The following is a 14327-nucleotide window of genomic DNA, read 5'->3' on the forward strand; positions in this document are numbered from 1 at the left end:
TTCAAATAAGAGATTTTAGAGTCATAATAGGAAGTTCTTTGTTGTAAATTATTTAATGGAATTACCTCTCTAATTACTGCTTGGTCAATTTTACTTACTAATTAATCTTTCAAAAAGTCTAATTATGTTAATCTGATGAAATTTCAGGAAATCCAACAAGAGACAGATATCCCTGAAAGAGAACTTGTTAGAGCCCTGCAGTCCCTCGCCTGTGGTAAACCAACACAGCGGGTTCTCACAAAGGAACCCAAGTCAAAGGAAATAGAAAATGGTCACATATTTACAGTTAATGATCAGTTCACATCCAAACTACACAGAGTCAAGATTCAAACAGGTATCTGGAATTATATTTCTCTCTCTAAAAAAATTATATATATTTCTTCTTTCTAAAAAAATTCTTAATTGTTGGATTTCTATTTTTTAAAAAGTAATGCTCTTCTGGTGCTGCATGACATACAGGCTTAAGAAATAAAGCACTTTTATTGATATGTGTTCCTGTCAAAATGCAGTTGAATCCAAGTACAGTAAGCATTTTAAAAAGTCATTCATAATGTGAACAAGTATTTATTTCCATATGGTTTTCAACAAGTGAAATATAATTTTATGAACATATTAGTACTTATAATTGTTTTTAACTGGTTTAACTAATAGTCATTGATGTCTATTTTAAAACATTTACAAATTTCTCAACATTGGGAGTTACCTACTTAAAATTTAATCTTTAAATGCAACTATTTATATTTGATAAATTCTAAGTTTCAAAATTTAAAAACCCATATTCTCTCTCTAACTGAAAACCAGTGATGACCCTGTTGTGAACAGATTTTGGTACAGCTTTTTTTTAGGTTGATGGTAAACGTCCTACTTATTGTATATTTAGCAATGTAAGGTGTATATTTTCTATGCATTTAAGGAGTAAAAAAGGCACTTCACCTTTGCTGATTTTTAAAACTCTAATGTAGCTTGCTATCTGGTTTCAAAACTAGTATTAGGTAAGCTTCCCAGTGGTAGTTTATCCATTACAGCTAATATATCTGTACAGTAAGATTAACTTTTTAAATGACTACAATTTTCTGATTTGAAAATGGTTTTACATTATGTATTAATAAAAGATAAAGTCTTTTTTAAATTATTTTATTTTTTTAAAATTATTTAATGTTACATATACAATTGATTGCCGGAATATATTGATTCAAGAACTTTTTATATACACTTTTGTTTTTCTTTTTGACCCTAATTGGGTATTCTTTTCAAAGCAGGGTGGTCTCTCTTTACAATCTTGACTACTTTGTCCCATCATTGCAAACCTTATCATTGTATCTTATCTTCATCACCAAAATTGATCCATATCTTTGGGACACAGATGTATATTAAAAATAAAACAGAACTGTGCTAAGGAGGGTCATGGAATAAAATTTCTTCTTCTCCCAGTACAAGACATATGACTTTGTAGTTTTGGGCAGAAATGGGTTTTGGATATCAGGACTTACTTGAATCTCAGATTTGGAGGATATATGGTGATACATATCTGAAATACCTAACCTCACCCTGCTTTATCCTAAAAAAATAAGTGTCTTTGTAATGCAGGATTCCATCATGCCCTGCAAATATTGTCAGATATTATTGTGATTATCAAAAAAATAGTCTTCTTCATAGATTGTTAATTTTTGGTGTTAAGTGTGTGTGTATAGTATTTTAGATCTGATTAAAATAGGAATAGTTATACATGATGAAGAATTTGACTCGATGACCTTTTAAAGTTCTTTTCAGCTGTAAAATTCTGTAAAGAAAAATGTTTTTCATTTTGAAATGGTGCTTAGATTATCTTGGCTCTTACTGATACTTTGTAGAAGTTAAAATTTTCTCTCTAGTAATAAGTATTGTGACCATATAGTTTTTTTTTAAAGTTGTCAAAATACATGTTTGCCTTTTTGAGAAAGTACTCAGGCTTGTAATCAAATATTCAGAGAGGCTGATCTTACCTACTTATGCTGCTTTTTACCGTGGTCAGTAATAGACATTCAAGCAAAAACTGAAAAGCATTTACTCAAATAACACAACCTTTGAAAAGAATTAGATTTGTTGTATTTTACAGTGATTTCTATAGTTGACAGCCTTCCCCACCACCAGCACTCACCTTCTCTGTCCCTTTCCTCCTAATTCATCTAGATACTTAGGTACCCACCTACACAGCACATACCCTTGTTCTGCTCTTCTTAAATGCAGAGAGTATTGTGCTAGGCTCTGGGAGTGAGCTCCTGCCCTCACATTTTTAAAAACATCATAATTCAGTGTGTATCACCACAATCTTCCCATTTATCTTGGAGTATATTAATTTAGGTGACCAAATTTAGATGAACCAAGTGGATTGTTAAAAAGTTGTTTATTTCCCTCCACCATTTTATTTTATATATTTTCACATCTGCAGGAAAAGTGAAAAACGCTCTAATAGATAATCGTTAAAATTTTGCCACATTTGCTCAAGCACCCTTATTTCCACCCTCGCACTCTCCCTCTCCTCCCTTCATATATGTATATATTTCCTACAGCATTTTTAAAAATAGCTCTTTATTGGAGTATAATTGCTTCACAATACTGTGTTAGTTTCTGTTGCACAAGAAAGTGAATTAGCCGTGTCCCCATATCCCCTCCCTTTTGAGCCTCCCTGCCATCCTCTCTATCCCACGTCTCTAGGTCATTGCAAAGCACTAAGCCCATCTCCCTGTGCTATGCAGCTGCTTCCCATCAGCCAACTATTTTACATTCGGTAGTGTATGTATGTCGATGCTACTCTCACTTCGCCCCAGTTTCGCCCTCCCACCCCATGTCCTCAAGTCCATTTTCTATGTCTACCTCTTTTTTATAGATTCCACATATATGTGTTAATATATGATATTTGTTTTTCTCTTTCTGATTTACTTCACTCTGTGTGACAGACTCTGAGTCCATCCACCTCACTACAAATAACTCCAGTTTTCTTTTTATGGCTGAGTAATATTCCATTGTATATAAGTGCCACATCTTTTTTATCCATTCATCTGTCATTGGACATATAGGTTGGTTCCATGTCCTGGCTATTGTAAATAGTGCTGCAGTGAACATTGTGGTACATGTCTCTTTCTGAATTATGGTTTTCCCAGGGTATATGCCCAGTGGGATTGTTGGGTCATATGGTAATTCTAGTTTTAGTTTTTTAAGGAACCTCCATACTGTTTTCCATAGTGGTTGTATCAGTTTACATTCCCACCAACAGTGCAGGAGAGTTCCCTTTTCGCCACACCCTTTCCAGCATTTATTGTTTCTAGATTTTTTGATAACGGCCATTCTGACCAACGTGAGGTTATACCTCATTGTAGCTTTGATTTGCATTTCTCTAATAATTAGTGATATTGAGCATCTTTTCATGTGCCTCTTGGCCATCTGTGTGTCTTCCTTTGTGAAGTGTCTATTTAGGTCTTCCAGCCATTTTTAAACTGGATTGTTTTGTTTTTTTGATATTGAGCTCCATGAGCTGTTTGTATATTTTGGAGATTAATCCTTTGTTGTTTCACTTGCAAATATTTTCTCCCATTCTGAGGGTTGTCTTTTTGTCTTGTTTATGGTTTAAAAGCAAAAGCTTTTAAGTTTAATTAAGTCCCATTTGTTTATTTTTGCTTTTATTTCCCTTACTCTAGAAGGTAGGTCAAAAAAGATCTTGCTGTGGTTTATGTCAAAGAGTGTTTTTCCTATGTTTTCCCCTAAGAGTTTTATAGTGTCTGGTCTTACATTTAAATCTTTAACCCATTTGGAGTTTATTTTTGTGTATGGTGTTAGGTAGTGTTCTAATTTAATACTTTTACATGTAGCTGTCCAGTTTTCCCAGCACCACTTATTGAAGAGGCTGTCTTTTCTCCATTGTATGTTCTTGCCTCCTTTGTCGTAAATTAGTTGACCATATGTGCGTGGGTTTATCTCTGGGCATTCTGTCCCGTACCATTGATCTGTATTTCTGTTTTTGTGCCACTACCGTACTGTCTTGATTACTGTAGCTTTGTGGTGTAGTTTGAAGTCGGGGAGCCTGATGCCTCCAACTCCGTTTTTCTTTCTCAAGATGCTTTGGCTATTCGGGGTCTTTTGTGTTTCCATACGAATTGTAAACTTTTTTGTTCTAATTCCGTGAAGAATGCCGTTGGTAGTTTGATAGGGATTGCATTGAATCTGTAGATTGCTTTGGGTAGTATAGTCATTTTCACAGTATTGATTCTTCCAACCCAAGAACATGATATATTTCTCCATCTGTTTATGTCATCTTTGATTTCTTTCATAAGTGTTTTATAGTTTTCTGAGTACAAGTCTTTTGCCTCCTTAGGCAGGTTTATTCCTAGGTATTTTATTCTTTTTGTTGCAGTGGTAAATGGGAGTGTTTCCTTAATTTCTCTTTCTGATTTTTCATTGTTGGTGTATAGGAATGCCAGAGATTTCTGTGCGTTAATTAATTTTGTATCCTGCAACCTTACCAAATTCATTGATTAGTTCTAGTAGTTTTCTGGTGGCGTCTTTAGGATTTTCTACATATAAATAATATCATGTCATCGGCCAACAGTGACACTTTTACTTCTTCTTTTCCAATTTGTATTCCTTCTATTTCTTTTTCTTCTCTGATTGCTGTGGCTAGGACTTCCAAAACTGTGTTGAATAGTAGTGGCGAGAGTGAACATCCTTGTCGTGTTCCTGGTCTTAGTGGAAATGCTTTCAGTTTTTCATCATTGAGTATGATGCTTGCTGTGGGTTTGTCATATATGGCCTTGATTATGTTGAGGTAGGTACCCTCTATGCCCATTTTCTGGAGAGTTTTTGTCATAAATGGGTGTTGAATTTTGTCACAAGCTTTTTCTGCATCTATTGAGATCATATGGTTCTTATTCCTTAATTTGCTAATGTGGTGTATCACATTGATTGATTTGCATATATTGAAGAATCCTTGCATCCCTGGGAGAATTCCCACTTAATCATGGTGAATGGTCCTTTTAATGTGCTTTTCGATTCTGTTTGCTAGTATTTTGTTGAGGTTTTTTCCATCTGTGTTCATCAGTGATACTGGTCTATAATTTTCCTTTTTTGTGATATCTTTTTCTGGTTTTGGTATCAGGATGATGGTGGCTTCGTAGAATAAATTTGGAAGTGTTTCTCCCTATGCAATTTTTTGCAAGAGTTTGAGAAGGATGGGTGTTAGCTCTTCTCTAAATGTTTGATAGAATTCGCCTGTGAAGCCATCTGGTCCTGGACTTCTGTTTGTTGGAAGATTTTTAATTATGGTTTCAATTTCATTACTTGTGATACATCTGTTTATATTTTCTAATTCTTCCTGGCTCAGTCTTGGAAAATTGTACCTTTCCAAGAATTTGTCCATTTCTTCATGGTTGTCCATTTTATTGGCATATAGTTGTTTGCAGTAGTCTCTTAAAATTCTTTGTATTTCTGCAGTGTCAGTTGTGATTTCTCCTTTTTCATTTCTAATTTTATTGATCTGTGTCCTCTCCCTTTTTTTCTTGTTGAGTTTGGCTAAAGGTTTATCAGTTTTGTTTATCTTCTCAATGAACCAGCTTTTACTTTTATTGATCTTTGCTATTGTTTTCTTTGTTTGTATTTCATTTATTTCTGCTTTGATCTTTATGATTTCTTTCCTTCTACTGATTTTGGGTTTTCTTTGTTCTTCTTTCTCTAGTTGTTTTAAGTGTAGGGTCAGATTGTTTATTTGAAATTTTTCTTGTTTCTTGAGGTGAGATTGTATTGCTATAAACTTCCCTCTTAGAACTGCTTTTGCTGAATCCCATAGGTTTTGGGGTCGTCGTGTTTTCATTGTCATTTGTTTTAGGTATTTTTTGATCTCTTTGATTTCTTCAGCGATCTCTTGGTTATTTAGTAGTGCACTGTTTAGCCTCCATGTATTTGTTTTTTACAGTTTTTTTTCCTGTAATTGATTTCCAGTCTCATAGCATTGTGGTCAGAAAAGATGCTTGATACAATTTCAATATTCTTAAGTTTTTCAAGGCTTTATTTGTGACCCAAGATGTGATCTATCCTGGAGAATGTTCCTTGTGCACTTGAGAAGAAAGTGTATTCTGCCACTTTTGGGTAGAATGTTCTATAAATATCGATTAGATCTATGTGGTCCCTTGTGTCATTTAAAGGTTGTGTTTCCTTATTTATTCTCTGTTTGGATGATCTGTCCATTGGTATAAATGAGGTGTTAAAGTCCCCTACTATTACTGTGTTTTTGTCAATTTCTCCTTTCATGGTTGTTAGCATTTGCCTTACGTATTGAGGTGCTACTGTGTTGGTGCCTAAACATTTATAATTATTGTGTCTTCTTCTTGGATTGATCCTTTGATCATTATGTAGTGTCCCTCCTTATCTCTTATAACAGTCTTTATTTTAAAGTCTATTTTATCTGATACAAGTATTGCAACTTCAGCTTTCTTTCCATTTGCATGGAATATCTTTTTCCATTCCTTCAGTTTCAGTCTGTATGTGTCCCTAGGTCTGAAATGGGTCTCTTCTAGACAGCATTTTTTGTATCCATTCAGCAAGTCTGTGTCTTTTGGTTGGAGCATTTAATCCATTCACGTTGAAGGTAATCAATATGTATGTTCCTATTACCATTTTCTTAATTGTTTTGGGTTTGTTTTTGTGGGTCTTTTTCTTCTCTTGTGTTTCCCCCTTAGAGAAGTTTCTTGAGCGTTTGTTGTAAAGCTGGTTTGGTGGTGCTGAATTCTCTTAGCTTTTGCTTGTCTGAAAAGCTTTTGACTTCTCCCTCGAATCTTAATGACATCCTTGCTGGGTAGAGTAATCTTGGTTGTAGGTTTTTCTCTTTCATCACTTTAAGTGCCACTCCCTTGTGGCCTGCAGAGTTTCCACTGAAAAATCAGCTGATAACCTTATGGGGATTCCTTTGTATGTTATTTCTTGTTTTCCCTTGCTGCTTTTAATATTTTTTCTTTGAATTTAATTTTTTTTACTTTGATTAATATGTGTCTTGGTGTGTTTTTCCTAGGGTTTATCCTGTATGGGACTCTGTGCTTCCTGGACTTGGGTGACTATTTCCTTTCCCATGTTAGGGAAGTTTTCAATTATAATCTCTTCAAATATTTTCTCAGACTCTTTCTTTTTCTCTTCTTTTTCTGGGACCCCTCTAATTTGAATGTTGGTGCGTTTAGTGTTGTCCCGGTGGTCTCTGAGATTGTCTTCAATTCTTTTCACTCTTTTTTCTTTATTCTGCTCCTCGGCAGTTATTTCCACCATTTTGACTTCCAGCTCACTGATTTGTTCTTCTGCCTCGGTTATTCTGTTATTGTTTCCTTCTAGTGTAATTTTCATTTCAGTTATTATGTTGTTCATCTCTGTTTGTTCTTTAGTTCTTCTAGATCTTTGTTAAACATTTCTTGTTTGTTCTCAATCTGTACCTCCATTCTATTTCTGAGATTCTGGATCATCTTTGCTATCATTATTCTGAATTCTTTTTCAGGTAGATTGCCTATTTCCTCTTAATTTATTTGGCCTTGTAGGTTTTTACCTTACTCCTTCATCCATGACATGTTTTTTGCTATCTCTTTTTTTTTTTTTTTTTTTTTTTAATGAGTGGGATTGTGTTCCTACCTTACTGGTTGTTTGTCTTGAAGCTTCCAGCACTGGAGTTTGTAGGCTTATTGGGTAGAGCTGGATCTTCGTGCTGAGCTGAGGACCTCTGTGAGTCCTCACTCTGATGAATATTCCCTGGGGTCTGAGGTTCTCTGTTAGTCCAGTGGTTTGGACTTGGAGTTCCTACCGCAGGAGCTTCCGCCCAACCCCAGGCTCATGAACCAAGATCCTACAAGCTGCCTGGGGCAGCAAAAAAAAAAAAGAACAGTAACAAAGTAAAAAATAAAATTAGATTAGAAAACTAACAGATATGTTAGGAAGAATATAAAAATATAGATGAATCAACAACCAGAAGGTACATCAGATCAGTACCACAATAGTAAAAAAAAAAGAAAAGAAAAAGAAAAAGGGGGAGGGGCCTTGGCTGTGGAGGGGGTGCTTAAGCAAGGGAGAGGTTTGGGTGGTGGGCGGGGCCTATGCACAGGACCCACAGGGCTGGAAAAGGCCCTGGGGGCTGTGGAGGGTGGAGCTTAGGCTCAAGGAACAGAAGGGGCCCAGGCGTGCCCCCCACCCCTGGTCTCAGAGGGCAGGGGACCTCACCTAGGGGCTCAGCAGGCTTCCTGGGCTCGAGTGGTGGGGCAGATGCCCTCCTCTCCTCTCCTGCGCCCCTGGTCTAGGAGGGCCCCTCCTGATCTCCTGGGCCTCCCTCCTGTGCCCCCAAGGACCTACGTGGCCTGGAGGGGACTTTTACAGGGCAGGGGACTGGCCTGGGAGCTCAGCAGGCTCCTTTCCCACTCTTCCTGGTGAGTCCCTCCTGCCTGTGTCTCCTGATCTACCCAGCCTCAGGGGTGCCGATCCTGTCTGGCCTCCACTTCTCCTCCCTCCTCAGTCCCCCTGTGTCCTACCAGTTCACTTTGCAGTTCCTCCCGTCTCCTTGGGCATGAGAGTCACCCACCAGCAGCCGGCAGCTGCCCTAGTTGTGGGGAGACGCTAACTCCGCATCTTTCCACACTGCCATCTTGACTCCACCTCCTTTCCTACAGCCTTTTAACTTAATTTGCAAACATTATAACACTTCCCACTTAAATACTTGAGCATATACCTACCTCAGAATTATATCACACCCCAAAAAATTAATAATTCCAAACATCTGTATATCACCCATATTTACATTCCACAGTTGTCTCAAAAATGCCTTTCATATCTTATTTTTTGGATCCAGGATTCAGTCAAGGGTTCCACATTACATTGATTTTAATGTTTCTTTAGTTCTATTTTAGTTCTGTTCAATCTAATCCAGTGTCTCTTTTTTTTCCCCTTATGACATTGAATTTTTGAAGAAAAGCATTTTTCTTCTTTAGTTGAGCATTTTATTCTAATTTTACTCTTTTTTATTAAGGTATTGATTAACTTGGGAGAAGACACTGAAAGCAGAATTCTTAACCAAGGGATTCTAATTAGAAACAGCTGAATGAATATGCACACCAAAATGATCTTCTAAATTGTACAGTCTGCTATCTCCTGGTTGTGCCCAGGCCTAAGTCAGCAATGTTGCATATGGTTCTTTGTAATTTTACAGTTTCTCCTTCCAGAAACTTCACATCTATCTCCTATTGATGACCAAATAAACAAAAAAAAAATCTTTCTCTGCTGCTTCAATTAGAGCAAAGTTATAAGAGAAAGGGACTTTTATACTTAGTTCTTTAGCAGTTGCCTTGAAGACTATAGGGAATAACATAAGACTTCTAAAGAGTGGAATATCACTAGTTTCCATTAGTGATATTGAGATTATGACATTTAATAATTACTAAGATACATGACAAGAAATTGTTGAATAATTGATGAGAGGTACAAAAGAATTGTTACGGAGTTTGGTTAGGTGACATTCTAGTGGTACTTTAAATTTTTTATCTAGCTAACTAAATCTTGGCAATACATGTTCTTTCCTCCTCTTAAAGTCCCCACATTTCTCCTGTTTGAGATGCTTTTGGTGAGGTTTAACTTGGATGCACGGTGGTAAAATACTAGTTAACCTCTGGAAGTCACAAGCAATGAAAATTATTTACTGATAATTTTACTGCTAAATATATCCAGCTAGTGTTCTTCTAGGAAAGGAATCATTGAATTCTATAAAAAATAAAATTGGTTTTATTAACTCTGTAAAATTAAACTCCTAATATTTAAAAAGAATAATTTAGAATTGAAGAATTTTTATATCACTACTTGTTAATTATTTAAATATTTATTAAAGTAAATGTTGAATTAGGCACTTTTTGAGTGTTTAATTAATAAGTATGTGTGTGGTGTATATTCAGAGGTTGACATTGATTTCTCTCTTGATAATAGTAAATTATATTAAGTTTGCTTATAAACATTTTCCCTTACCTTTGAAATTTACATCATAATCACATGGTAAATGTCTTTATTTCTCTTTTAGTTGCTGCCAAACAAGGTGAATCTGACCCAGAAAGGAAAGAAACAAGGCAGAAAGTAGATGACGACAGAAAACATGAGATAGAAGCTGCTATAGTGCGGATAATGAAATCTAGGAAGAAGATGCAGCACAATGTGTTAGTAGCAGAGGTGAGGACACTTCCAGACTGGATTAATGTAGAAAAGACAAAATTACTTTAACTATTTAAATTTAGGAAAGTACTGTATTCAGCTAATTTAAAATACAATCTTAAAATTAGAAAACTGTAGTCAAATAACACATTATTAAAAGCATGGTACTTGCTTGATAGTTAAACATAGCAAGGCATCAAAATATGTGCACACTTTAAGAAACTAATATGTTTGTAATGAAGATAATAATAGAATATTGTCACATGAAGAATAAAGAAAAAACTTTTCACTGCTATTTAGTACTTTGATGTAAAACAAACTACCTGTACTTCTAAAAATTAATGGCTTATTTATGGAGTACATACATACTAAAAGGAAACTAAGGAGGGGAAGACCATTGTGAAGCCATTGAAATAGTGAGGAACGAGGTGATTAGAGCTAAATAAAGCATTGGTTGAAGATAGAGAGCTGAATGAAGTCACATAGGAAGTGAAATTGACAGCATTTATTGACTGATCATGGGAAATGAGAAGGAGGAGTGGAGGATGACTCTGAGGTCCTTAGCTTGCTTGGCTAGATAGAGGTTGGTTTCTTTAACTGAAAAGGGAGGGGCAGTGTGCTGCTGTGTTCCACAGGTCAGCTAATATCACTTTTTATAAGTTGACTTCATATCACAAGGCAGAGGAAGAGAATTGTAGGTGAGTGGTCAGTCAGTAATTTAAGAAATCATTAAAAAACCAAAACAAACCTTTAAGACATGTTGGCAATTAGGTGACTGGTTAGTTTTCCCATTTTCATTGGACTGGTAAGAATAGACATTTGATGGCAGTGCCTTGAGAAGTAAATGGAGGTGAAACCACCAAGTGAGTGGTTTCTCCTTTGAGGTGTTGGCTTCTGGGAAGGGCACAGAGAGCAATACTAGAGGATTAAGTGTTGAGTTGAGGGCTTCTGGGTACTGTTTTTCTAGATGGGAAGACATTGAGTTATATTTATATTCTAAGGATAGGAAGAGATGCTTAAAAACAAAAGGGAAGAAAAATGAGATGAGGGGATACTTGATGTACTCAAGTCTAGAAAAAGAAAGGCAAGAGGGTTGTATAGAGAACACAGGTAGGTGGTAGATGTGTTAACAGGGATGCTACCAAATACCTTTCCTGAGAACCCAGGGCTGGGTGCAGGGGTGGTTTGAATGAAGCATGGAAACAAGCATGGACAAATGGATAAATGTAAGTTGTGGGAGTTTGAGGAATTTCAAACTGAAATGGCCTCTTTTCTTATGTAAAACAGGATGGGATGTGAGGTTATGGTGCTTGAGAACTTGCTGACCTTGAATGCTGTAAATTTGTGTTATCAGCCTAAACCAGAGATTGGCAACCTTTTTTTAAATGCCCAGTTGCAGCATGAAAGCACCCGTAGATAACAAGTGAGTGTGCTGTGTTCCAGGAGGGATTACAACAGGCAGCAGGCTGTATTTGCCTGTGGACCCCAGGTCTACACAAAAGGTGTAAAAACAACAACTTTACTCAGTAAAGAACCGAGTAGTGGATTTTGGGTGGTGTAGTAAATGTAGAATGGGTGCTTATGGAACAGAACCAAAGGAGTCAGGGAGTTGAAGGTACTGTTGGGGGTGCAGCTCAGGTGATCTTTTATGAAGGAAGGAGGTGAGGTCAGAAGAAGTTATTGATAGCTTAGAAGAAAGGGCCAGAGGATTGATCCAGGGTCTCCGGTGGGTTGAGAACAAATTTGTTGATACTGGAGTGATAATATTAGAAGAGTGATAGATTTTAGTTGGTGAGTGGAGTGCTGACGTTTCCGATTTTGAAGCGTTAATAATCCATTGTAGCCTTCGAAATGAACTGATCCAACACGAGTAAAAGAAAAGCTGTCTTATGGCTAGATGAGTGATCTGCAAGATCACTAAGTGGATTAGTGAGAAAAGCATGGGCTTCAGGGGCAGGAGGATGTAGATTCTCATCTCTTCTGGCCCTGTCTACTACTTGTTCATATCATTTTTCCTTTCTGGCTTATTTTCCTCATTTGTAAAACGAGACAACCTACTTTGCAGGGTTAAGAGCATTAAATAAATACATATAAACAAAATTGACTGATACATAGTGCATAGTCAGATTTCGGCTACTGCTGTAGTTACTGTTTTATTATTATTACCGATGTCACAATACCTAGAATCCTGACAGCTGTTGGAGAAAAGAATACCAACAGTAGCACTTAACTATGGACTGGGCATTATTCTAAAGCATCACATCTGTTAACTCATTTAATATACACAACAACTTCATGAGGTTAAGTAACTTTCCCAAGGGCCCAGAGCTAGTAAGTCGGAGAGCTGGGATTTGAATCCAGGCAAGTCTGAGTCCCGAGTTTGTGCTTTTAAACACATTATGCTACCCAAATTCTGTGAATTGGGAGAGTAACCCAGAAGTCATTAGATTATAGCTTCAAAATGGGTTAAACTATACGGTGGTATAAATTCATACTAGTATATTTCAACTAATTCATCTACTAATCCACTTTAGCATTCACATTCTGATGTGAGGAGGTATGTTCTAGCCATACATTGCATTTTCAAATAGAATCCTTTTTAATTAATCAAATTAGTAAAGTTTGAGCTGAGTCTTAAAATGACATATCAGTTCTACTCAAAGATAAGAATTTTTGTGTGTTTATATAGAAATGTTTTTTGTTTTTTAATTTTCTGGCAGGAATTAGCGTTGTTTTTTTTTTTAACCTTCTCTTTTAGGTAACTCAGCAGTTGAAGGCTCGATTCTTACCAAGTCCAGTTGTTATTAAAAAACGTATCGAAGGACTCATTGAGAGAGAATATTTGGCACGAACACCTGAGGATCGCAAAGTATACACATATGTAGCATAAAATGCATTCAGAAACTTGATTTATTATTGGACTGTACTCTTCGCATGGACTGGGAAGTTCTTTTAAATCATTAAATATTAAGACGACCATCTCTTCTATTAAATTACAGTACATGTTTTAGACCATTCAGATCAAGCCTTTACTCCCTTTGAGAGTTTTCAACATCAGTTGATTGAGCTTCAGGCTTTACAACGTTTATCCCCGTAGAGATCATCTTTACAGTTCCTCGGGAAAATGTGAATGTGCCGCGTTTTGTTTTCAATACTGTATGAAAACAGGAAAAAATAAAACAAAATTTAGAAAATACAGCTCATTAAAATAAAATTGTTGGATTTCATTTCCCCAGGTCTTCAGTGTTCATGTAAATGTGTTTTTGTAGTGTTGCTTAGCACTTTGCACATTGTATAAGTTGGGTAACAAAAATGGTAAAAGAAATGACACAATTCCCAATTATCTCGCTCTGCTTAAGGCATTTCTTTAGCTCGTCTTGTTTAATTCAAAGGTTTGATAAATATACAGAGACCCAAGCATAAAATTTGAGCATGCTTTATTCTACCACTTGCACTTACTAATTCTAATAGCCTAATGACCAGGAACCTTTGTTTTGGGCTCAGTATACACCCTGGTTTGATTTTTCCCTACTGTAATTTGAGATGTCGCAAATTCTTACAATGATTAGGTTTTGTTCTGCATTATCTCTAGAGAAAGAAAATATTTTAGTATGTATAAATTGTACAATAATTTTTTGCTGTTGTACTCACTGCTAATAGTGGATTGTATAGGGCAGTGTTTTTATTTCATTTATTGTAGACAAAAATAAATTAGTATACACATACTCACTAATTCAGGTGTGTCAGAGCACAAAGTTGGCAGCTGGTTGTATTTAATTCAGCCCCTCTGAAAAGCACATACAGTCTACACTTTGTTTCTAAATATCTTAGGTTCACCCTCTCTTAAATATATATTTTGGTGAAGCTGGGATGCACTGTTAATTTTCTGTTTCAAAATGCATTCTAAAGATGCAATAAATATGATTACCTTAATATTTTTTAATAAGATCTTTAGTTCTTGCAGCTGCGTTTTGGAAAGTGATTAAGCAATATTTTTCAAACCTGATGATTCTTGGATCATTCTTAGCTATTGTCCTCCAAAGAGTCATCGTTTCATGTTTTCAAAAGATGTGCTTTGTGCTGAAGATTCATGTCAGTTATCCTGTGCTTCCAACTTTCACCAATATTTTTTACCTGATTGATCT

At 36.1% G+C, this 14327-nt stretch overlaps 1 protein-coding gene across 2 annotated transcripts in view; it reads left to right on the forward strand.

The window, feature by feature from the left end:
• Positions 1-13409, forward strand: part of CUL3 (cullin 3) — a gene marked incomplete at its 5' end in the record, with an annotated part of 97768 nt that extends 84359 nt beyond the window's left edge. For both annotated transcript variants that reach the window (XM_079710411.1, XM_079710412.1), the window contains 3 exons: positions 148-334; positions 10055-10200; positions 12941-13409. In XM_079710411.1, the coding sequence (XP_079566537.1) occupies positions 148-334; positions 10055-10200; positions 12941-13072 (465 nt within the window). In that variant the 3' untranslated portion in view covers positions 13073-13409. The remainder of the gene's footprint in view (positions 1-147; positions 335-10054; positions 10201-12940) is intronic.
• Positions 13410-14327: the final 918 nt, after the last annotated feature.

This window comes from Hyperoodon ampullatus (genome assembly GCF_949752795.1).
Source record: "Hyperoodon ampullatus genome assembly, chromosome: 8".
Taxonomy (NCBI): Eukaryota; Metazoa; Chordata; class Mammalia; order Artiodactyla; family Ziphiidae; genus Hyperoodon; species Hyperoodon ampullatus.